General features: G+C 45.9%; 2 protein-coding genes across 3 annotated transcripts in view; one reads left to right on the top strand and one right to left on the bottom strand.

Moving 5' to 3' along the window:
• Positions 1-7,669: 7,669 nt before the first annotated feature.
• LOC142246186 (C5a anaphylatoxin chemotactic receptor 1-like) lies at positions 7,670-11,696 on the bottom strand. Its single transcript, XM_075319212.1, has 2 exons — positions 11,642-11,696; positions 7,670-9,087 (listed from the first exon to the last, which is right to left on the bottom strand). Exon 2 carries the CDS (start codon positions 9,076-9,078, stop codon positions 7,885-7,887), a length of 1,194 nt encoding a protein of 397 aa, XP_075175327.1. The 5' UTR covers positions 9,079-9,087; positions 11,642-11,696; the 3' UTR covers positions 7,670-7,884.
• A 10,718-nt stretch (positions 11,697-22,414) lies between these two features.
• KDM8 (lysine demethylase 8) overlaps positions 22,415-25,006 on the top strand; it is a 42,812-nt gene continuing 40,220 nt past the window's right edge. The window contains exon 1 of one of the 2 annotated variants that reach the window (XM_075319210.1): positions 22,415-22,469. The gene's annotated coding sequence lies outside the window, so the exon portion shown is untranslated. Of the gene's footprint in view, positions 22,538-25,006 lie in introns of both variants that reach the window. The other variant, XM_075319211.1, reaches the window with a different exon arrangement.

Here is a 25,006-nt window from a genome sequence, read left to right as displayed (position 1 = left end):
CGCTGACAGAACATCTCACTCGTCGCACCACCCTGCTTCACATAGCCCCCACCACAGCCAGCACAGCCCCCACAGCAGCCAGCACAGCCCTCACCGCAGCTAACACAGCCCCCACCGCAGCCAGCACAGCCCCCACCACAGCCAGCACAGCCAGCACAGCGCCCTGCAGACAGCCCAGCGCCGATTCTCCACCTCCCGGTAAGCTATATTCGCATTGTAAGAATTTTTAGGAGGGAAAGTGCATCTTATAATCCGAAAAATACGGTATATACAAAAATGCAAAAAAGAATATATACAAATGCAACAATATACCATACTAACCACTCATATTTAGCAAAGGGGAGTCACCCTACCTCCTCTGGGGGACAAATGGACGTGATAAGAAATGTTAGGTACTTTCACGCTCAATCTAGCACCTACATCAGGGCACGATACTCATGTGGGATGTATGTGTGTAAAATTGGACCAGTACAAGCAAGTGTGCTAAAAAAAAAGTTAACATGAACTTTTTGTGAGGTAGACAGTCCTATGAAATATTTACATGGATGGGATTTTTCTTTTGTGTTTCTTAAAAATACATAAATAACATAAAAACTTACCACATTCGCAAAGCTTATCGCTTGCCAGTGTCACAATCCAGTTAGCACATTTTCTGACGTCAGTTTTTTTCTTTAGTAAAAAAGAAAGAACTGAGAAGCCTTAAACTGATTTTCTGGTATATAGTGCATCAAGAATAAAAAACCTGTAATTGAATTAACAGGTATCTGGAAGGGGCCCATTTAATTGAATGTGATAAATTTTCAATCTCCAAATCACTAAAATAAAAAATAATGAGGGGGAGCATGAGATTTTTTTTAAATCCCCTTTTCGCATTTAATTTGCATTTTGCACCAAATTTATCGAATTTATATCGAGATTCGGCTTATTTCAAATTTCGGCAGATTCGCTCGTTTTTAATTACACAGTGTGAGGACGTGAGTGTCCATATCATGTCCACAGCACCCCACACCAGTAACGGACACAGACAGACAATTGCCCCCGTGCAAGAACTTTATATCGGCCCTTTGGTGTCCAAATTGTCATTGTAATGCACTATTCTACTATCTTGGAGGTGCAGGGATAGGAGGTTAGGCGGTATAGCAGGCGCTGCTGACCACAAGCTAAGCTAGAGTAGTTAATCGAAAACATAAAATTTATTTATGCACACTACGCGTTTCAGGGACATTCTGTCCCCTTCTTCAGGTTTCTGAAACGCGTAGTGTGCAAAAATAAATGTCATGTTTTTGATTAACTACTGTACTCCTTAGCCTGTGTGGTCTGTTGCGCCTGCTATACTGCCCAATCTCCTATCCTTGCTTACGGAACTTTCCTCAACACCTGTGGAGTAAGAAGTGGTTGGAGCTGCAGTGGACTCACTGGCGAGGATCGCACACCTGACCTGACACCGGGCTTAGGTAAGCACTACCTGGCCTGACCACTGCCAACAACAGAAAGCGACGCATCGCTAAAGACGGTTGCGGATACATGGACGGAGCTGCAGGTATCTCAGTGGCAACACAGAATGACCTACATCCTCATCTCGCTTTGACACGCTGACCACCAGAGTTGTGCAGGGCGCACAACCTTCCAAGGTGAGTGAGAATACACACAGGAGCGCTCCTTTTTTTCTTCTCTTTTACTATCTTGGAGGTGATAATGGGGTCCCCACACCTCTAGGGTCCTTGTGCTGCTGCACAGGTTGCACCAATGATATGTCCACCCCTGCCCCACACTAGATTGAAGCACTTCCTATCTCTTCTATTCTACCATTACAACCCATCTTATGATTGAGGTCTAATTGTATAAAGGGTGCTTTACACACTGCAACATCGCTAGCGATTGCTAGCGATGTCGAGCGCGATAGCACCCGCCCCCATCGTTCGTGCGACATTTGATGATCGCTGCCGTAGTGAACATTATCGCCACGGCAGCGTCACATGCACAAACCTTGTCAGCGACGTCGCTGTGACCGCCGAACAATCCCTCCCTCAAGGGGGAGGTGAATTCGACATCATAGTGACATCACTGCGATGTCACTAAGCGGCCGCCCAATAGAAGCGGAAGGGCGGAGATGAGCGGCCGGAACATGCCGGCCACCTCCTTCCTTCCGCATTGGCAGTGGACGCAGGTAAGGAGATGTTCGTCGTTCCTGCGGTGTCACACATAGCGATGCATGCTGCCACAGGAACGACAAACAACATCGTACCGGTGGCTGCAGTAATATTAAGGGAAGGAGCGACGTGTCAACGATCACCGTTTTTGAACGTTTGCGATCGTTAATCGTCGCTCCTTGGTGTCACACACTGCGATGTCGCTACCGGCGCCACATGTGCGGCACTAACGACGTGACCCCGACCATATCAGTAGCGACGTCGCAGCGTGTAAAGCACCCTTAAGACCGACACGTCATGATTTGCTTTGGATTGTTGCTATAATAAGAATTTTGTTATCTGCCTTCATAAAGTGTGCCGAGTCTTCTCTATCACTTGTTCCTGGGGTGGAAGGAACTCTACTTGTGCATCTAAACCGCAGGGTGCCACATATCGGACTGTTCAGACCAATAACTTTACTCACAGTTAGGCAATAAGGTAAATGGTTACGCAATCGACATTAGACAATGACCTTGTTGATTTCAATACTCGTACAAGAGGCATCAAGACTTGAAAACAGGTAGACAATTGACACTTGCTGCAGTGTGTTTATACTTGTGATAGTTTATTGACACTTGCGACAATATATACATTACTATGCTTGTACATAGACATCGTATTTTCTGTACATTCTTTTTCTATCAAACAATATTATTTAAGGGTGAATCTGTTTTTACTGTTAATATCAGAATTACTATTTTCAGTAGGTGAGACCTGTCACATGGAGTTTTGCATAAACTTCGCCGTCTGTAATGGCGGCAGCGGGCTCTGTTCAGATTGCAGATTCTGATACTCTGCCCAATGGTTTCTCTGGTGTCTGGGATCAACACAGGCAAACTCAGGCATCAACCTGCTGTGTGCTGATTTATAGGCAGGCTAACAAGAGTAAAGGGTGCTTTACACGCTGCGACATCGCTACTGATATATCGTCGGGGTCACGTCGTTAGTGACGCACATCCGGCGCCGGCAGTGACATCGCAGCGTGTGACACCAAGGAGCGACGATCAACAATCGCAAAATCGTTCAAAAACGGTGATCGTTGACACGTCGCTCCTTTTTTTAATATGCTGCCACAGGTACGATGTTGTTCGTCGTTCCTGCGGCATCACACATCGAACGGCAAACATCTCCTTACCTACATCCACCGGGAATGCGGAAGGAAGGAGGTGGGCGGGATGTTATGTCCCGCTCATCTCCACCCCTCCGCTTCTAGTGACGCCGCAGTGACGTCGTTATGACGCCGAACGCACCTCCCCCTTGAGGGAGGGATTGTTTGGCGGTCACACAGCGACGTCACTGGCAAGGTTTGTGTGTGTGACGCTGCCGTAGCGATAATGTTTGCTACAGCAGCGATCACCAAATGTCGCACATACAACGGGGGCGGGTGCTATCGCGCTTGACATCGCTAGCAATTGCTAGCGATGTCGCAGCGTGTAAAGTACCCTTTAGTCTCTGCTGAAACGCTTGATCTTTTTATCACACGTTGTGGAGAGGCCTATCACATTTGCTCCCCTCCTATTTATGCTGGTTGAATCCTTCCACCCATGCCAGCTATAGTTTGTCTTTGTTTGTCTGTGAGGTGTGGTGTACCAGATTTTCTGGTGAAAGTTGTACTTATTGGTTAGGGCGGTTGTGGAGTTTACCCCTGTTGTTTTGTAGCTTCATTCCTGCTCTTGTTTTTTGACCTGAATCTCTTATTGTCTTAACCTTTGTGTGTGCATGCTATTGGTTTTTCCCTTGTCTGTCTTTATCTGTGACTTTCATCACACTCCTGTCCCATACCTCTCTGGGAGTGGGGAGGGGGAGGGAATCAGATCAAGACTGGTCAGGAGCAGGGCCAGGAAGGAGACTCAGGTCTTTCCACCATCAGGAGTATCCCTGAGGTTAGGGATAGCTGTTGTGAATACATTTCCATTTTGGGGCTCCCTCTTGTGGTCAGTGCTGGCAGTGCAGTTGATTTGTGGAATGAAAGCCGCACACCTGTAAAGGACTGGCAATCAGGGTCAGATTGAGACTATATAACTGAGTAGTTTTCTCTTGTTACTTGCTGCTGCTCAATGGTCTCCTGTGTGTTAAGGACATTCTGTAACCAGCTCTGCTCACTACCAGAACTCTTCTCAGATAAGCGGTCTTTGTACCTCTGCTGTTTGTTTTCCACTTTCTTTGTTGTTTTTTCTGCTTTGATTATAATGCTTGATTCCTATTTTGTCTGTGTGGAGTTCTTGGTGGAATGGGATCATTCCCTGCTGGGAGTGTCTGTATACTTAGCTCCATGATTCTGCAAGGTATTGTGTTTGCCAAGCTTGGTATTAATTCAGTCCCTCATCTGTATTAGTGTTTTTGGATCCCAGTAACATCAGAGTGCTGATACAGTGGGGGAGAGGTTGTGTGGCCTCAGGAATTTTCCATTTCAGAAGTGCTGGTATATATTAGGGTTTTTTACAGCTGCAGACAGTTGCTCCTTCCTATCCTTTCCTATAAAGATAGATTGGGCCTCACCTTTGCTGAATCTGTCGTTTCTAGCTTTGTATTCTGTTTTTCTATATCACCGTAGCCTTTACATGTGGGGGGCTATCTATCTATCTTTGGGGACTGCTCCGAGGCAGATTAGCTTTCTTATATCTCTGTGAGAATATTTAGTTCTTCGGCTGTGTCGAGACGACTAAGTCAACGTAGGCTCGTTTCATGGCTACTTCTAGTTGTGTGTCAGGATTAGGTCTGCAGTCCGTTAAGGTTCCAGCCACTCTGTTACCATTTGGGATTTTGCATTTTTTGATCCTCCTCGGTCCCTGAATCATAACAGATAGCATAGGGCCAGGTTGTTACTTTTTTCAGAGATTGCCTGCAGGCAATCCCCCACATATGTTACTTTTTTCATACACGTTTGTTGTTCTAACTAATCCCTGTGTTGGCACATCTTAACAGCAAGTGCTACTCACTCCCACTTGCTAACTAGCGTTAATGCAGGCATTTTTTCTTTAACAAAGCTTCTTCTCCTATTTCTGTCTACTCCTTCAGCCTGTCTAAAGGGTGAGTTACATGCTGCGACATCGCTAACGATATATCGTTGGGGTCACGTCATTAGTGACGCACATCCGGCGCTGTTAGCGACATTGCAGCATATGACACCAAGGAGTGACGATCAACGAGCGCAAAAACGTGAAAAATCATTGCTCGTTGACATGTTGCTCCTTTTCCAAATATCGTTGCTGCTGCAGGTACGATGTTGTTCGTCGTTCCTGCGGCACCACACATCACTATGTGGGAGGTGGATCGCCGGCCAGAGCGACATCACAGGGAAGGTAAGTCCGTGTGATGGGTGTAAGCGATGTTGTGCACCAGGGGCAGCGATTTGCCCGTGTCGCACAACCGCTGGGGGCAGGTACACTCGCTAGCGATATCGGTACCGTTATCGCAGCGTGTAAAGTACCCTTTACTCCTATTAACAGAATAGACTTGACATTTAAGCTCCCTGCATATGCAGGAAAGTGAAAGGCACATGCAAATGCCCACCAAATGCTGTCCACTTATGTTACTACCAAATAAGTGCACATAAACTTAAAGGACATATTACAAAGTCTCTACCAAAACAGAGTAAACCGTAAACTATTGCAACTAGTAAAAGCAGCTCTGTACAATGTAGTCAATGAAACATTTGAGACTTATTTATGTTTGAGGGTTTCAGACCCTGTTTTTAATCTTCTTGCAATTTCAAAATCAAGTCCATTATCGCTTTTGTTCCTCATGTAATTCAGGGTACATCATAGACTATGTTTTGAGGGGGAAAATTTAGCCCCGCGCTTTACAGTTATTTGCCAAAAAACCTGTTTACATTAAAGTCAATGGAGCTGGGAGCTACAGGTCATTAATAGGAGCTGTGATTGGTTGCTATAGGCAACAGAGGACATTGTTAGTATAGGAAGCTTATGTGTGAGGTAATATGATATCGGTAGAGAGACGGATAGAGAGAGACAAACAGAGAGAGAGAGAAACAGACAGACAGAGAAAGACAGAAAGAGAGGGAGAGACAAAGAGAGACACACAGACAAAGAAACAGAGTGTTAGAGAGACAGACAGAAAGAGAGAGATAGAGAACAAGAGAGGCAGACAGAGAGATGGATAGAGAGACAGAGAGAGAGAGAGACAGAGAAACAGACAGAGAGAGACAAGAGAGACAGACAGCCACAGAGAGACAGCGAGAGATGGATAGAGAGAGAGAGAGACAGACAGACAGTGAGAGACAGAGGGAAACAGACAGAGACAGACAGACAAAAAGGGAAAGAGATGGATAGAGAGAGAGACAGACAGTGAAAGACAGATACAAACAGAGAGACAGACAAAGAGGGAGAGAAACAGAGAGACAGAGGGAGAGTGAGAGCAAACAGAGAGACAGACAGAGGAAGAGAGGGAGAGGGAGAGACTGGGAGAGAGACAGACAGACACTTAGTTACTATCCTGGACAACGCCAGGTACTACAGCTAGTATAGCATAAATGCAAAAAAAGCACTATATACACTTCATACATAGTCATACATACAGTGTGTCCACACATATCCTGTCCACCACCATTAACTTGAGAACGGCGGCAGCTATGGGCATAGAAGTGGTGTCTAGGTATAGTAAAGTAGCCATGCGCTACGCAATGAAACCACCTATAGCGCCACCTGGTGGAAAACAACGGAGTTAGCATTTTTATCTCGAAAATGGAACGAAATAGAGAAAAAAAGTGAATTACAAAGTTGTAGGGCATCATCAATTCAATAGGAATCGACACCTCGCATACAGAAATGCTATGATTAGAACGTGTAAAACTCACAAGGCTGCGGACGTGAAGCGATACCTCATGGAGACCTTCCTACAAGTCATTGGGTATGGTGGCTGTGTGGAGTGGCCTCCACGCTCACCTGACCCCATTGGACTTCTTTCTGTGAGGTCACATCAAACAGCAGGTGTATGCGACCCCTCCACCAACATTGCAAGACCTACGACGACGTATCACAGATGCTTGTGCAAATGTGTCACCTACCATATTGCACAGCGTGCAGCAAGATACAGTATGCTGTGCAGAGTCCAGATGTGCATTGCAGCTGACGGGGGCCACTTTGAGCATCAAATTTAAATGAGCGTCATATGCGTGACCAGCATTCAATGTTTTGGGGGGGTCATGGGTTTCATATCATAGCATTCCTGTATGCAAGGTGTCGATTCGTATTGAATTGATGATGCCCTACAATTTTTTAATTCACTTTTTTTCTCTATCTCGTTCCGTTTTTGAGATAAAAATGCTAACTCTGTTGTTTTCCACCAGGTGGCGCTATAGGTGGTTTCATTGCGTAGCGCATGGCTACTTTACTATACCTAGACACCACTTCTATGCCTCTAGCTGCCGCCGTTCTCAAGTTAATGGCCGTGGACAGGATATAGGTGGACACACTGTATACTGTACATGTTACAGCGCAAAAAACATTATGCTTTTTAGAAATAGCAGCTGAAAAATATAATTGTGAACAGACCTTTATTTAAAGACTCAAAAATCTGATTTATCATATTCTTATTCAGCCATAAGTACAACTATAACAAAGCATATGGTATGTCCACACATACAATCGCGTTACACGTTTTTGTCCTGATTTTCCGAGACCACAGTGTTTTTTCCACAATTTTCAAAATTTTACCAAAATTTCTGAAAATTGTGTCAAACAACTGCAACACGATTGTCATCACTTAATGTCCCGGCAGACTCCGCTGTTTCAGCAGATGCATTGTAGTGATGCGTAGAGGAGGTTGTTGAACACCTTTTTATCTCTCTCTGTCTATTTCTTCCAAAAAATTTAAGAAATTCACTCCTTGCTTGCTTTATTACTAGAACATAAATCACTGGATTTAGGCAACTGTTAGTAGCCGCTATGGTGAATAACAGCTGCAAAATGACAGATAGTTTATACCACAACAACAAATTCATAGTATAGACACACACCAAGAAAGTGATATAGGTTAAAACATATGGAGTCCGGGTACAGAAAAAGCTCATAACTCCGATAATCACCAATCTGTAGAGTCTGGAGGATGCCATCTTCATGGAATTCTTCACACGGAAAGCGATGATGATGTTGCAGGATACGATTACACACAGCGGGATGACATAACCAACCACTGCTAGCGGGACTACGATGCGTTCTGTTGTAACAGTCCTTTCCCTCCACTCTGTGACCATCTCACTTATTTCAGAATCTGAAAAGTCTGAGAGATTTGCGCACCTTTCCCTTGGCTCATCGAACATCTCATCTTCTTCTAATCTGTAACTTAAGACGTATGCAACAAGAGAAGTGTCGTAGTAAGACAGGGTGCATTGGTCTTCTTCATGGACGTCACTATAGATGATGGCTGGAGTGCTACATATGGCCGATGATACCCAGATGAGTGCGCAGATAAAGCAACAAAATTTTGGAGAATGAAACCTTAGGTGCCATATTGGTTTCGCAACAGACAAAGCGCGATCAATATTCAGCACGGTGAGGATGTAAATACCGGCGTACATATTAACGAAAGTAAGGAAGTTGTACAATTTGCACACAATCGACCAAAAGGGCCATCTTCCTCTTATTATAGACACAGCCTTGAGTGGTAGAAACAGAAGAAAAGTAAAATCCGCCAAAGCCAAGTTCAGGAACCAGATTTTATACTTGTTCTTCTTCATTAAGAATCCAGTGACGAAGATGACAAGAAGGTTGGCGGCAAATCCGATGATACAAATGATTATGGAGAGCACAAAGCTGAGGTATTGGATGGTGGATGGTTGGTCTGTGGTAGGAGATAAGGCCCTCAGCTCTGGAGAACGTAATAAATCCCAGATCTCATAACAGTATTTTTCAAATATTTCATAGTCCATGGTTAGAAACTGAAGGACAGAAAAAAAAGAGACAAAAGAGAATCTGAATATTCATTCTGAGAAACAAATAGATTGAAAAAAATATATATATTACAATGTATTATACAGAAATGTGGAATTGTTAGGGTTATAACTAGTGATGAGCGAGTGTGTTCGCCACCCCTTGATACTCGATCAAATATCTCTAGTGCTTGTGCACCATACTCGAATCATCGCACATCATGATTCGCGGCTATTTTTTAGCCACCAAACATGTGGGGATTGGCTGCCAATCACGGTAATGCCTTAGCCATGTTGGCTATTGGCATTACTGTGATTGACCGGCCACACTGCATCATCAGGTTCATATAAGGCCCAGTAACACACTCCTTCTACCCCAGAAACAGTGTAGGGAGTGCTGCTGGAGAAGGGATAGTGTATTAGAGTGATTAATGCCAAACAGTACTTGCTTTTGCAATGATCCCCTCATGATTTGTGGCTATTTTTCAGCAACCAAGCAAGTGGGGATTGACTGCCAATCACGATAATGCCTTAGCCATGTTGGCTATTGGCATTACTGTGATTGACCGACTGCACTACATCATCGGGTCTATATAAGATCCAGTAACGCACTCACTCTACCCCTGAAACAGTGTAAGGAGAGCTGTTGGAGAAGGGATAGTGTATTAGGGGTACTTTGAACGTTCCGACATCGCACCTGCGATATCGTCGGGGTCAAATCAAAAGTGACGCACATCCGGCGCCAGTAACGATGTTGCAACGTGTAAAGCCTAGATGCGCCGATTTACGATCGCAAAAGCATCGTAAATTGGCGATCTGTGTAGCGTCGGTCATTTCCATAATTTCGGAATGACCGATGTTACAATGTTGTTCCTCGTTCCTGCGGCAGCACACATCACTGTGTGTGAAGCCGCAGGAGCGAGGAACATCTCCTACCTGCCTCCACCAGCTATGCGGAAGGAAGGAGGTAAGGAGGTGGGCGGTATGTTTATATCCCGCTCATCTCTGCCCCTCCGCTTCTATTGGCCGCCTGCCATGTGACGTCGCTGTGACGCCGCACAACCCGCCCCCCTTGGGAAGGAGGCGGATCGCCGGCCAAAGCGATGTCGCAGGGCAGGTAAGTGCGTGTGAAGCTGCCGTAGTGATAATGTTCGCTACGGTAGCTATCACAAGATGTCGCATGTGCGACGGGGGCGGGTACTATCGAGCTCTGCATCGCTAGCATCGACTAGCAGCGTGCAAAGTACCCCTTAGAGTGATTATTGCCTTACAGTACTTGCTTCAGCAATGTAAAAAAATCTATTCTATTCTCTAATAATACCACTGTTAACTACATTTAGTGTAGGGCTAGCTGCTGAAGAAGGGATAGAGTATTAGAAGCATTTTGGCAGGGAATATAGCCATACAGTCCTTGCTGCTGCAATGTAAAATCAAAAGTCCTTTTGTAATCTAATCTACTTTTTAATAATACTGCTCTTAGCTGGATTTAGTGTAGGGCTAGCTGCTGGAGAAGGGATTGTGTATTAGAAGCATTTAGGTAGAGATTATAGCCATACAGTCCTTGCTGCTGCAACATAAAACCAAATCTACTTTTGTAATCCATTTTATTTTCTAATAATACCGCTCTTAGCTTCATTTTTTTGTGGGGCTAGCTGCTGGAGAAGGGATAGTATGTTAGATGCATCTAGGCAGAGATTATAGCCTTATAGTCCTTGATGCTACAATGTAAGCCTAAAAGACCTTTTCAGGGCTCAGTCTAACTTATTCTATTCACCTATAATACTGCTCTTAGCTGCATTTAGTGTAGAGCTAGCTGTTGGAAAAATGATAGTGTATTAGAGGCATCTAGGCAGGGTATACAGCCTTACAGTCCTTACTACTAAAAAAAAAACCTGGAAAAATAATATAATAAAAAAATGTATGATGTTTTGCATATTAAAATGGCCATTTTCATACCTGCCCAGTAGCCACGTCACGGCAATCTCATTGTACTGGGTCCTACTCTATTTTATCTCATTGTACTCTCCTAGTCTGTTTTATCATCGGTACTCGATGCAATACTTCTTTTCCCTATGCCTTAACAAGGTGAAATACTTATGGTTTCATATGTGCCTACGTTTTCTCAAATTCTTATTTCTTGTATTTCTTTTGGCAGATAAGAAGACAATTGCTTATGGCTTGGAAGAGCAATCTTCTGCTATTTTCAGAGATCAAAAAAATGCCTTACTTGAACCATGATAAATGAAAAACGTATGCCTACTTTTACGGACCAGCAGGATAAATTCTAGTTTATATAATTATGTTAGATCTTAAATACCCAAGTGTCTGCTTGAGTTTCTGCCCACAATTGCCCTGTCTGATGGATCTTACCCTCTTGCCTTCCCTCCCTTTCCTTGTTTTATTCTGAATACCTCAAAGGGACTGCTCTCAAATCGAGATTTCCTCTTGGTATGCCTACAGATTGATTTTTTACCACAACTCCATTGTCCCATTTACACTTATATTTTCTTTGCCCACATAAAACATAATAAAAACTATTGTTAAAAAAAGAAATAATACTCACAACAGATCATCAGAGGTGTGATAAGACCCAAGGCAACGCTTATCTGTGTCAGCTCAGTCTACAGAGAACATGAATAACATACAGTTTAGTGGTTTAACCCTTTTCACAAGAAAGTCTTAAGTTCCTTATTTTGCAAGTTTCACTAAAGATATTGTTTTACTATATAGTTTCCAGTTTTATATATATAAAAAAAGCTGTAGTCCCCGATGCTGGCCAGGATAGTAACTGTCTCACTCCCTGACTGTGTGTCTCTCCCCCTTTCTGTCTGTCTCTGTCTGTCTCTGTTGCTGTGTCTCTCCCTCTCTATCTCTCTCTCTGTCTGTCTCTGTTTGTCTCTCTCTCCCTGTCTGTCTGTCTCTGTCTGTCTCTGTGTCTCTGTCTGTCTGTCTCTGTCGCTGTGTCTGTCTGTCTCTCTCTGTGTCTTTGTCTGTCTCTGTGTCTCTGTCTGTCTCTGTGTTTCTGTCTGTCAATGTGTCTCTCTCTCTCTCCCTGTTTGCCTCTCTTTCTCTGTCTCTCTATCTGTCTCTGTATATCTCTGTCTGTCTCTCATTCTCTTTCTGTCTCTCTCTATGTTTATCTCTCTCTGTCTCTCTGTCTGTCTCTTCCGCTGTCTGTCTCTCTCTATGTTTCTCTCTCTCTGTTTGTCTCTCTCTTTCTCTCTCTGTCTCTCTGTCTATCTCTGTCTGTTTCTCTCTTTCTGTCTCTCTCTCTCTGTCTCTCCACCGATATCATATTACCTCACATATAAGCTTCTTATACTAAGAATGTCCTACGTTACCTATAGCAACCAATCACAGCTCCTATTAATGACCTGTATTAAAACCAGTAGTTCCAGGCTCCATTTACTTTAATGGAGGCATGTTTTTTGGAGAGTAACTGTAAAGCGCGGGGTTAAATTTTCCCCTCAAAACTTAGTCTATGATGTTCCCTGAATCACATGAGGCGTCTGTGGAAAATTTTGGGATCATAAATGCGATGGTGCAGATTCCTTTAGCGGACGTACACACACACACACACACACACACACATATGATCACTCAAATTTATATATTAGATGTGAGCTTTGTTCCCCAACATCTGCTTTCCTCCCAGTATCTTTTCACCATAGATAGTCTGTATCCATCCTCCAATTACACAAGACATCTGCACATTATCACATATCATCAATAACTTCTAATAGATTATGACAAAACCATCCCATAATGAATAAACTCTAATAGCAAGTGATGAGCTCCAAAGTCATCTCTAATTGGGGTTGTCTTCCTATAAACCTTTGACACTAGTTGCCCATTATTGTAGCCTGGAACCTGAGCCCATCAGTGGTGACCTTGCTAGTCCAAAGGATCAGTCCAAAGCTCTATGCCATAGATTGAGCACTTTGATGTGCTATTAAGAGACTACTGTGACAACATGGACTCTCATGGGTTAAAGTTTCTTAACATTCAGCCAAACAGGATGATAGATTGTTTATAGACGGGGGATAAGTCCCTCATTGTTTTTACAAGACTCTTGTGGACTCATGTAATTGTGTTGGCCACTGAAAGCCAGACGTATTGTTTTCTCCAGACTTTTCCAGTAATCATTGTATTGTAGTTGTGTATTGCTAATGTGATTACCTTAGTAGCCATTGTCGAGTCTGTGACTTGCAGACTTCATGTAGATATCCTCAGTTTTTCTGTAGACATCATTTGGATGAACATTGTCCATGAAGCTTGATATTCATCCCATGGGAGAGGCGATCTTGTCCAACCAATCGATGAGGATGCAGTGTATCCAAGTGGAAGGCTGTGGCTATAAAAGGGACTTCTTTAAGCCATCAGGTTGTTGATGGATGCTGATGGATCCAGTCTAAGCTCTTTGGAGCTGACTAGAGGATCAGGATATCTTATGGCTTCAATCTAGGGACTCCGGTTCCGGTTGGAGACATATCCACAGCCTAGGGATTTCGACTCCGGCTGCCAGGATTGTATCATCATACCAGGACTACCTAAGGAGGACACTCAGGTTGGGACAGTTCAGTCACCTGTTACAGACTTTGCAGACCTCACACAGCTTCCTAAATCTGAAATAACATAGAAGGAAAAGTGCACAGCACTGCTTACACTTTCAAGAGGTAGTGAGATGATCTCGTTTCACCACTAAGCATAAGTCCACCACTAAGTCCTCGTGCTCCCCTCCCTCCACTCCCTCATGTCTGTTACACCTGTCAGCATCGAAAAATAAAGCTGTCTGAAGCTACCTGCAGAGTGCTGCCCGCTCCTTTATTTTCTATGAGCTTCCTAAATCTGGCGCTATTCCTTTCTCGGTGGGTGCCCGCCGAAAGCGGGTTGCTGCTGGATTGGAGTAAGCGGCCCTGGAAGCTCTGAGGCATGGACATTCTAAATCCCTGGTGAGCCAGCGGAAGGGTGAGACTCTGTTGCCTGTTACATTTGTGTTTTGCTGGTTATGTGTTATGTGCCGTTAATTGTTTGGGGATCCAATAAAGTCTAATTATTGTGGTTCCCTCACCCTGTGTTGTCTGAGTAGTGTTATGCCCACGGTTAAGGAGGCCGGCGTTCAGTTGGGATAAGCCCTGAGCCACGCTGTCTTTCTAAAGGCGGCGGGTTTCAGTGGACGAGAGCACCCACTGAGCCCCGTGTCTCCACAACTACTACGGCATATTTTTAGGGAGCCGGAGCACATGAAAAAGGGCAACGTTTTAGCTAAAAGATATACAGTGGGGAAAATAAGTATTTGATACTCTCCTGATTTTTAAAGTTTTCTCACCTACAAATAATGGAGAGATCTGTAAATTTTATCGTAGGACGATGTTCTTGAGGTTGTACTCATCCTTCTCCTTTCTCCAAACACGGCGAGTGGACTTCATACCAAAGAGTTCTTTTTTGGTCTCATCTGACCACATGCCTCCTCTGGATCATCCAGATGGTCACTGGAGGACTTCAAACGGGCCTGGTCATATGCTGGTGTGATGGTAGCCAGTAATGCCTGCCTCAGTAGTGAGTAGCGGTACCTCTTTGTGCCCTGCAGGATTTTAATCCATGATGGCGTAGTGTGTTAATAAAGGAAAATTTTGAGACTGTGGTCCCAGCTCTCTTTAGGTCATTGACCAGGTCGTCACGTGTAGTTCTGGGCTGATTACTGACCTCTCTGAGAATCATCCTTACCCCATGAGGTGAGATCTTACATGAAGCCTCAGACCGAGTAAGATTCACAGTTATCTTGGCTTTCTTCCATTTTCTAACAATTGCACCTTCTCACCAAGCTGCTTGCCTAGCTAATCCCATCCTTCTGACGCTCTACAATTTTGTCCCAGGTGTCTATAGACAGCTCTTTGGTCTTATCCATGGTGTAGAGGTTGTAGTGTGATTGATTGACTGTGTGGACATTGTCTTTCATACAGGTAATGAGTTCATACAGATGCAATTAATACAGGTAATGATGAGTGCAGAGTAGGCGCTTCTTAAAGAAAAAAATAACAGAGAGGTCAGAATTCTTGCTGGTTGGTAGATGATCAAATACTTATTTCATGCAATAAAATGCAAATTAATTAATTAAAGATCATACAATGGGATTTTCTGGATTTTTGGTGGAATTCTGTCTGCCACAGTTGAAATGTATCTATGATAAACATTACAGACCTCTCCATTTTTTGTAGGTGGGAAAAGTTGCAAAATCAACAGTGTATCAAATACTTATTTTCCCCACTGTATATATTGTTACGATTACACATCTTGCAGTTGATAGTGTGAATAATTCTGCCACACCCTCTTCATTGACCAATGACTTCCTTCCGTTCGGTGTTATACTTCTTCATTTTTGCTGCTCTCGATGACCCACATGCATGAAAGTCCTGATGTATGAAAGGGTCAGTGCACGGTAAATACCACGGAGGTAAGCCAACACCCGTATGTTTTGGATTTTATAAAGGATCCTCATCGATGCCCCTGACCAAAATGGTTCATTAGGTTTGTGCTTATTTCTTGCTGCTTCTACTGTTAATGACCACATTTGACTTACAACCTTACAACTACTGCCCTGACCCGAATAATTGCTCACACCAATGGAAATCTATCTAAATATCATAATATTACCAACCCAGACTAATCTGGAAGAAGCAATCTAGGGATATCCTGTCCACACCTCTGTTAGGTCCCATAGTCAAGCTACTGAGGTCAGAAGGGGCGGTTGCCCCATATCCCGCGATCACAGGCGCCCACCCAGAGCTACTGCCACTGTTAACTACATTGGCATGAGGATAGTACTGACATAGTTAATTTCTGTAGTGGAGCAGGGAGACACGATCTCCTCGTACTGCTCTTCTCTGTTGCCTGCAGGATGACAGCGCACAACAGGACAAGAGAGTACAAGCGTGGTGATGTCATTACTCACCGCCTTTGGACTGCCAGACTCCGCTGTGATGGGCTCCAGCCGATCCCGCATAGTTCAGAGGTCAGAACCGGCGCTTCTTTTAGTGAGTCCTTCCTCTGCACTGTGCTGTGTGAGTCCCTGCAACTTGAAGCTACGCTGGGACCCGAGTCCTGGGAATGGTTCTGTTCTGGTCCCATATAGTAGGCAGTGTGAGTCCGTTACTGGTGCCGTCCTTTGGTCACGACTCCTGGCTCTATATGCTGCTGTGCCCCGGGCTCTGTGTGTGGGCCAGAAGACTTGAAATCCTCTGCCCGGTGGATTCTGCTCTCGGGACTTGCAGTGCCCACCAGCCTAGGACTACACACCCTGTTTTGTGTGCGCCCGGTCCTGAGGGAGCTATGGTGCAACTCTCCCCTCAGCGACCGTGTCCTCCTTCATCTCACTTGTTTCCCAGTTGCTGACAAACTAGTCACTGACTGAATGTCTCTGTATGTATGTCGCCTTACTCCCCAGAGGAGTCGCTCCATTCCCGGGGTTGCTGACTTAGTGGGTGGGAGGTCTCATACCTGGTGGTGACAGTTCTAATGACCCTACCCTAACCCAGTCCCGGTGAGAGGGCAACTAACTGTGTGTTTTGGTGGATTGTGGTGGTTTACCGGCAATGACCTCCTCCTTACCCGGGATGAATGCTACACCTCTGGTGAGGTGCAGTACCCTGTGGCAACTGATGCCTCAGGGGCGTCACACTCCCCCACAGTGAATCCCAGCACGTCCACGGGCTTTAAATAAAACAATACAATGGTCATGACTGCAAAATTTTGTGATGCTGTAAAACATTAACATTTCTTCCCTTTATGGGAGGCATGGTTTCTGGAACGGTATAAACTCTTACATTTTCTACATTAAGACATATAAAACATTCACTTTTGCACCTTGCATTGCTCCAATCAAGTGCAACATTTTTGAAGAAAAAAAAACAGCAATATGGGGGACCTGTGTCAAACCCCTAGGCTCTGGGCGTGCTTCAGAGCGTTCCAGACCACTCTTAGTTACTTCTGTACGTGCAACAGGTTTTGGGGTTCTGTGGTTATATTAATTTTGGTAGGGAGCACAACGGATGCTAATTATTTACAAGGCAGTCCTGGTCACACCTAGTCCAGTGGCCCAGATGTCCATTCCAACACAACACTTATAAAACACTAAGCAGCATAATTTAACTATTTACAGGGCCCAGGTGGTCCCATCACTCCCTTGCGGTGTCCCGCTTTGAGGCCAACTGGGGTCTCAGGTAAGCCATAGACACCATGGTTTGGGTCTCCTGGTCGCAAGGTCCCATGGCTGCATGACCCGAGTCCATTTCATAGTCTGAGTCCAAGTCCTCCCGTAACCGGTCTGCCCGTACCTCTATTGCGTACCAATTCCTTTTTCCCTTTTGATGGGGTGACCCCTGCTGAGGTGGGATTCCATGTCCCGCCAGGAAACGAATATGTCCTTTGCCTTCCCAGATTCACCAATGAACCCCCACCCTCAGTCTAAGTCAAACCTAAGTCATAACCTCCTCCTTACCCGGGATGAATACTACACCTCTGGTGAGGTGCAGTACCCTGTGGCAACTGAAGCCTCAGGGGCGCCACAGATACATACACCAGGATGGGGGACATATATGCCAGGAAGGGGTCCAGGATGGGTACAGATAAACCAGAATATACTTGGGTGGGAACAGGATAGGAGACATATATAGCAGGATGAGGGATATATATAGTGGCATGGGGGACATTGGGGACATATATACCAGAAAGGGGTCCAGGATGGGGAACATATATACCAGGATTGAGACAGATAAAGCAAGGGATATATATACCTGGATAGATCCAGGATAGGGAATATACTGTATATACTGTAGCAGGATGGGGGATATATACACCAGGATGGGGGACATAAAAACCAGGAAGAAGTCCAAAATGGGGAACATATAAACCAGGATGGGGATAGGTAAACCAGAAAAAAGGAGATATATACCTGGGTGGGCTTAGGATAGGGGACATATATACCTGCGTGGGTCCAGGATGGATGATATACAGTATATATATATATATATATATATATATATACCAGGATGGGGACAGCTAAATCAGAATGGTGACCATATATATCTGAGTGGGCCCAGGATGAGTAACATATATACCTGGATGGGGCACGGGGCCTGGGAGGATACTTGTCGCCGGGCCGGTGAAGGGTCGGGGATGTCATGGGTGGCCTGCCTGGTTTCGTGACCCCGAGGTGTCCATGGAAGGGGTGGAAGGGATGGAGAGGATGAGGGTAGTAGTGGAAGAGGGTGAGGACAATTGTCTTGTGACGCCACCTGCGGTATGCGGCCAGAAATTAGGTGCCGCTGCTGTCGCTGTCCTCCGGGGTGGATGGTTGTAGCAGCAAAGATGGTTCTGCTCCCCACAGGTGGAGCGGACCCCGGGGAGGATGATGAAGGGAGTAGTGGCCGTTGGCACCAAGACGCGGGGCGATGGCACCAGCAATCAAAAGTCTGAGTCAGTACTGCAGTTCCAGGTCTGTTTACTCACAGTTCTTAGATTGCCCATGAGATACCGGTCACCAGCGTGATGGTTCCCTGTCGATCCCGCGTTAGAGGTTAGAACTGGTACGGTGGTCGGTGGGCCCTTCCTGCTTGCGCCTTTAGAAATGGATCCCTGTGGCCTGAAGCTACTTGGGGACCCCGGGTCTTGAAATGAAAGCTCCCATCCCGTATGCAGGTGCTGCGGGTCCTCAGTGGGGCCTAACTGTGTTCATGGCTCCGGGTCCTATATGGTACTGTGCTATGGGAACTGTGATGGCCAGAGGGATGTACAATCCCCCTGTCCTGCGGATTCTGGTGATCCAACTTGAAGTTTGTTCCAACCTAGGATTCTGCACCCTGCACTGCGCCGGTCCCGAGGGAGCAATTAATCTCTCCCCTCGGCAACCGTATTGACTCCTGTGTCCCACCAGAGCCACCGTTAAAACCGTCTGCTGTCTTTCTTCTCCTGCTGAAGAACTCCCTAACTGTTGTGTTGGCACCTAACTCCCCCTGGTGGCTGCTCCTCTCCCGGTTCCCTATCACTAGTGGGTGGCTGCCCCCCATGTTTGGTGACCGCCTTAAGACCCGACCCTAGCCCGGTCCCCAGTGGGGAGGGTAACCTGTTTGTGTGTATGGTTTGTGTGTAGTGGAACGGCACAAACCTCTGGATCCAGGATAAGTACCGCACCTTAAGTGAGGTGCAGTACCCTGTGGTGACTGAAGCCTCAGGGGCGCCACATATACCTGAGTGGGCCCAGGATGAGGAACATATATACCAGGATGGGCCAAGGATGAGGAACATATAAACCAGGATGGGCCCAGGGTGAGCCCTGTGTGGTCATTATACTGTTCTGTGTATAGGGGAAGCTCTGAGCCCATCATACTTTGTATATGGGAGCTGTGAGCTCATTGTACTATGTATAGCGGAGCTGTAAGCCCACCATACTGTGGATAGGGGAGCTGTTAGCCCATTATACTGTATATAGAGGATAATCAACTCAAAAACATCTCCCGGATCCGTGCTTTCCTTAACCAAGAATCAGCAAAAACATTAGTGCATGCCCTCATCATCTCCCGCCTCAACTACTGCAACCTCCTGCTCTCTGGCCTCCCTTCCAACACTCTTGCACCCCTCCAATCTATCCTACACTCTGCGCCCCGCCTAATCCACCTCTCACCTCGCTACTCCCCAGCCTCGCCACTCTGCCAATCCCTTCACTGGCTTCCCATCACCCAACGACTCCAGTTCAAAACACTAACCATGACATACAAAGCCATGCACAACCTGTCTCCTCCCTACATCTGTGACCTAGTCTCCTGGTACCTACCTGCACGCAACCTCAGATCCTCACAAGATCTCCTTCTCTGCTCCTCCCTTATCTCCTCTTCCCACAATCGCGTACAAGATTTCTCCCGTGCATCCCCCTTACTCTGGAACGCTCTACCTCAGCACATCAGACTCTCTCCTACCGTAGAAAGCTTCAAGAGGAACCTCAAGACCCACCTCTTCCAACAAGCCTACAACCTACAATAGCCCTCAGTCCAGTAGACCACTGCACAACCAGCTCTGTCCTCACCTATCGTACCATAGACTGTGAGCCCTCGCGGGCAGGGTCCTCTCTCCTCCTGTACCAGTCTGTTATGTACTGTTAATGATTGTTGTAGGTATACCCTTTCACTTGTAAAGCGCCATGGAATAAATGGTGCTATAATAATAAATAATACTAATAATATAGAGGAGCTGTGGGTCCATCATATTGTGTATAGGAGAGCTGTGGGTGCATTATACTGTGTATAGAGAAGCTGTACATGGGGAAACTCAGAGTACATTATTACTGTAAATGGAAAGACTCAGGAGACATTATTAAAGGGAACCTGTCACCACTTTTTTTGGCCTATAAGCTGCGGCCACCACCACCGCGCTCTTATATACAGCATTCTAACATGTATATAAGAGCCCAGGCCGGGGGTATAACATAAAAAAACACTTTATAATACTTACCTAACGGTCGCACGGTGGGCCTTATGGGCATCTCCGTTGTTCGGTGCCGGCGCCTCCTCTTTCGGCCTTCTTCGCCCTCTTTCTGAAGCCTGTGTGCATGATGCGGCTACGTCATACACACTCGCCGGTCCTGCGCAGGCGCACTACAATACTTTGATCTGCCCTGCTCAGGACATGAATGCTGGCGAGTGTGGATGACGTCGGACCCATCATGCACCGCGGCTAGAGAAGGAGGACAAAGATGGCCAAAAGAGGCGGCGCCGGCACCGGACAATGGAGATGCCCATAAGGCCCACCGCGCGACCATTAGGTTAGTATTATAAAGTGTTTTTTAAGTTATACCCCCGGCCTTGGCTCTTATATACAGCATGTTAGAATGCTGTATATAAGAGCCCGGTGGTGGTGGCTGCAGTTTATAGCCAAAAAAGTGGTGACAGGTTCCCTTGAAATCTTAATTGAGCAGTTAAGAAGCATTATTGTTACATGGTAATTTAGCATATTGTATGTCAGAGGATCACATAGGGGCATTATTATTTTCTGGGGACAAAAAGGGTCCACGATCACTTACACAGGGTATTAATATTTTCTAGGGGGCAATTTACCATCTGAAGGGCACAAAAGAGGCATTTTACTTTGTGAGGGGCACAGTGGTGGCATTAAGAGGAACAATGTTATTGTACCACACAGCAGGTGAAGCAATATGGCGACATATGGCAGGATGAGGATTTTGTGTAGGTTTGGAATAGATGGGGACGGGGCTGGAAATGTGAGAAGTCAGATGTGCCTGTGTTGTAATCTCTGTAGATGAATCATGGCTGTAAGAAATTGTCATGACGGTCTGGGCCGGATGAAAAAGATGGAAAAGTGACCGACTCCATCTATAACTGTACGGTAATCACTTGTATATCCTGCAGGACTGATATATAGCACTATATGGCGGTAATATCAGTTCTGGTGTTTGTATAGAGATGTATTTTCAGCCTTGTTATCTGCTGAGGTTTCCCTGTACCCACAATTAAGGTGTGCCACTGTAGATGTTAGCATGGTTACCTGCTTAGGGGCCCAACCAGAGGTTTCGCCCCCTAACTGAACCACTAGCTTCACCTCTGCCTTTAATGATAATCTCCTACTATTAAAACACTGATTTTATTGAAACAGTGACACACAATAAGTCACACATCCCTGGAATCAGGGTCTCAGCCCCTACATCCTGCTGCTCTCAGATTACATAGCAAAACCTGCTGACAGATTCCCTTCAAATGCCAAAATGCAAAAAATATATATACTGTATCTTAACAGCAAATTTGCCGTTTTTAGTTACTGACTCCAAATATCCGCCGCAAAAAACACCATAAACAAACAAGAAGTCGCATCTGCCACAAAATGGTGCTGATAACAATAACGATAAGCAAGCCCTAACACAGAGCCACCGACAGAGGGAAAAACGTTACACGTCTCAGAAAATGGCGACACAGACAAAAAAAAATAAGAATTTTAATTATTTTTTTACCACACAAAAATATGAAAAGTATATAAAAAATATGTAAATAGGGTTTGGAAAAATAAAAAAAAAGGAAGGGGTCTGAAAAGAGGAAAATAATGTCTCCCCCCACAAAAAAAATTAATATTTGGGAGATTTTGCTTTTTAATAGCATTGTGACTGAATATTTTGACTTGTTCATATGTCCTCCATTATTTCCCGCCATAAACAGTGACGTCACACGGGCGCGCCCTCCACAGTGACAGCAGGCTGCACGGAGCCACCTATAATGTCACCTGACGCGCTGTGGCCAATGAGAAGCCGCCTCCGCCTTGCCAATAGCAGGAGAAGCTAGGAATGGTGACGTCACTGGCCGTTGTGAAGAGGGAAGGGGCGGCGGTTGCTGCAGGTACATAAGGCGCTCGTGCGTTGCCGCAGCGATACCGCAGTGGGGGCGTTCACACCTCTGGTCTGTAGGTAATGGCTCTGTACACGCTGTGGTACTACACCTCCCAGAGTGTCCTCAGAGCAAAGCACATGCTGGGAGCATTCGGCTCTGCAAAAAAAGTGCTTTATACCACGTGGTGTGACGTCATCACAACAGATACTTATACCTGGGTTTTGCAGGAAATCTTGGTTGTTGTTCGCTCCTTTCTGTTTCACTGTATAACTACAACTCCCAGAATGCCCTTATAGCTGCAGGTTGCCATGGCATGCTGAGACTTGTAGTGTTCCAAGTTGATTTGGTTTTTTTGCTTTATGGTGTTTATTTTACTGATTTCATAATTGTAAATGCAGTAGACCTTTTAGGGTGCATCAATACTAATTACTTTCTTAATCATTATTTATTTTGAATAAAATAGGATTATTAATTTTTCTATCTTTTTAAAACTATTTTCCACTTTATTTTTTATTTATTTTTGTCGACCCTCCTTTTCCCTTAGGGGACCTCAACTTGCGATTGCCAGTACTCGATAGTAATTATCTACTATAATGGTAGATTTAACGCATGAAGTACCGACGGGATGGGGGTGTTGGGGGGTATGGAGGGAGGTTGGGGGGGTGGAGAACGGGTTGGGAGTGGAGAACGGGATGGGGAGTTGGGGATGGAAAACAGGTTGGGTGGTTGGGATGGGAGAGTTGGGAGGGGGATGGGGTGGAAAACGGGATGGGGGTTGGGTTGGGGGGTGGAGAAGGGGTTGGGATGGGGGAATTGGGGGGTGGAGAAGGGGTTGGGAGGGGGATGGGGTGGAAAATGGGTTGGGGGGGTTGGGATGGGGGAGTTGGGGGTGGAGAAGGGGTTGGGAGGGGGATGGGGTGGAGAATGGGATGGGGGAGTTGGGGGGTGGAGAACGGGTTGGGGGGATGAGGGGTGGAGAACAGGTTGGTGGGTTATGGATGGGGATAGGGGGTGGAGAACGGGTTATAGGGGGGAGAACGGGTTGGGGGTGGAGAAGGGAGGGGGAGGGGGATGTTTGTGGAGAACGGGTTGGGGGGGTTAGGATGGGGGAGTTGGGAGGTAGAGAACGGGTTGATGGGGGTTGGGGGGTGGAGAACGGGTTGGGAGGGAGATGGGGTGGAGAACAGGTTGGAAGGGGGATGGGGGGTTGAGGGGTGGAGAACGGGTTGGGAGGGAGATGGGGCGGTTGGGGGGTGGAGAACGGGTTGGAATAGGGATGGGGCGGTTGAGGCGTGGAGAATGGGTTGGAAAGGGATGAGGGGGTTCATCAGCCCCATCTGTCATTGCTTCCATTAGCATCCCAGGATCGAGAGGGTCGGATGTATAAGTGCAACATAATCCCGAGTCTCCAGTGTAAGAATTGCAAGATTACTTCTTTTTAAGTAAAGATTGTGTGGAAAAAAATATATTGAAAATATTTTATTTTAAAAAGACATGTAACACAAAAACCTTTTGGGTCATTTTCTGGATGCACATTTCCTTTAAAGAGAACCTGTCACGTGAAAAAAATTCTATTAACCTGCAGCTATGGGGTTACTCTGTAGATTATAGCATTCTGAGCCTGCCTGCACATTACACCCCGCTGCCTGGAGGAAATGAACATTATTCCTCCTGACGGGTCTGGTTCAGTCATAGAGGCGGCGCTGGTGAGTTCAGTCATCATGCTGTTATGGAGAGCAGAGGCTGTAACCGTCCCCTACACTAACTGACAGCTGCTCATCATTAGGCCTCTTTCACACATCCGTGAAAACTTTTGCACGGACGTTTAAAATGTGCGTATTGCCCTCTGTGTGCCGTGATTTTGACACACGCGTGTTCTCCGTGTGCTATCCATGATAACACACGGAGAACAGGAACTTTCTGCCACCTGTCCCTGGCGTTGCTGTCTGTGGTGCTGGTCTACAGTCCCCGACCCTGCCGACTCCCCGCTGCTGCTGCTTCCGGTCCTCTGTGCCGTGCATATGCAATGAGCGGGGGTCAGAAACAAGTGACAGCAGCGCCGAAGAGTGCAGTGCTGGAGAAGTTGAGTATAGAAAATAATTTTATCTCACAGACGCGTGTGTTTTCTCCGGTGCGTGTTATACGGATCACATCCAAAACGAATATGCACAGACACACGTATGCTCCACACGGTCCATGGCAAAACACGCACGTGTGCGCATACCCATCGATTTTAATGGGTCTACTTGTGCCCGTGTCTCCAGTACTTGTGAAAACGGATGTCATACGGATGTGTGAAGGAGGCCTTAGAGGAAGCTGACAGTCAGTGCAGGGGGCGGTTACAGCCAGCGCTCTCCATACACAGAGCGGAGACTGGAGCCATGCTGGCACCGCCTCCATGACTGAAACTAGAACCATGCCGGGAGGATTCAAGTAAATTTCCTCCCGGCAGCCATGTTTAATGTGCAGTTTCCGGACAGGTTCAAAATGCTATTAACCCCATATCAGCAGGTTAGTAGCGTTTTTTTAATGGGACAAGTTCCCTT

Source organism: Anomaloglossus baeobatrachus, chromosome 7 (assembly GCF_048569485.1).
Source record: "Anomaloglossus baeobatrachus isolate aAnoBae1 chromosome 7, aAnoBae1.hap1, whole genome shotgun sequence".
Lineage (NCBI taxonomy): Eukaryota > Metazoa > Chordata > Amphibia > Anura > Aromobatidae > Anomaloglossus > Anomaloglossus baeobatrachus.
The sequence above is the reverse complement of the archived record's forward strand: the minus strand, read 5'-3'. Positions and strand labels throughout refer to the sequence as shown.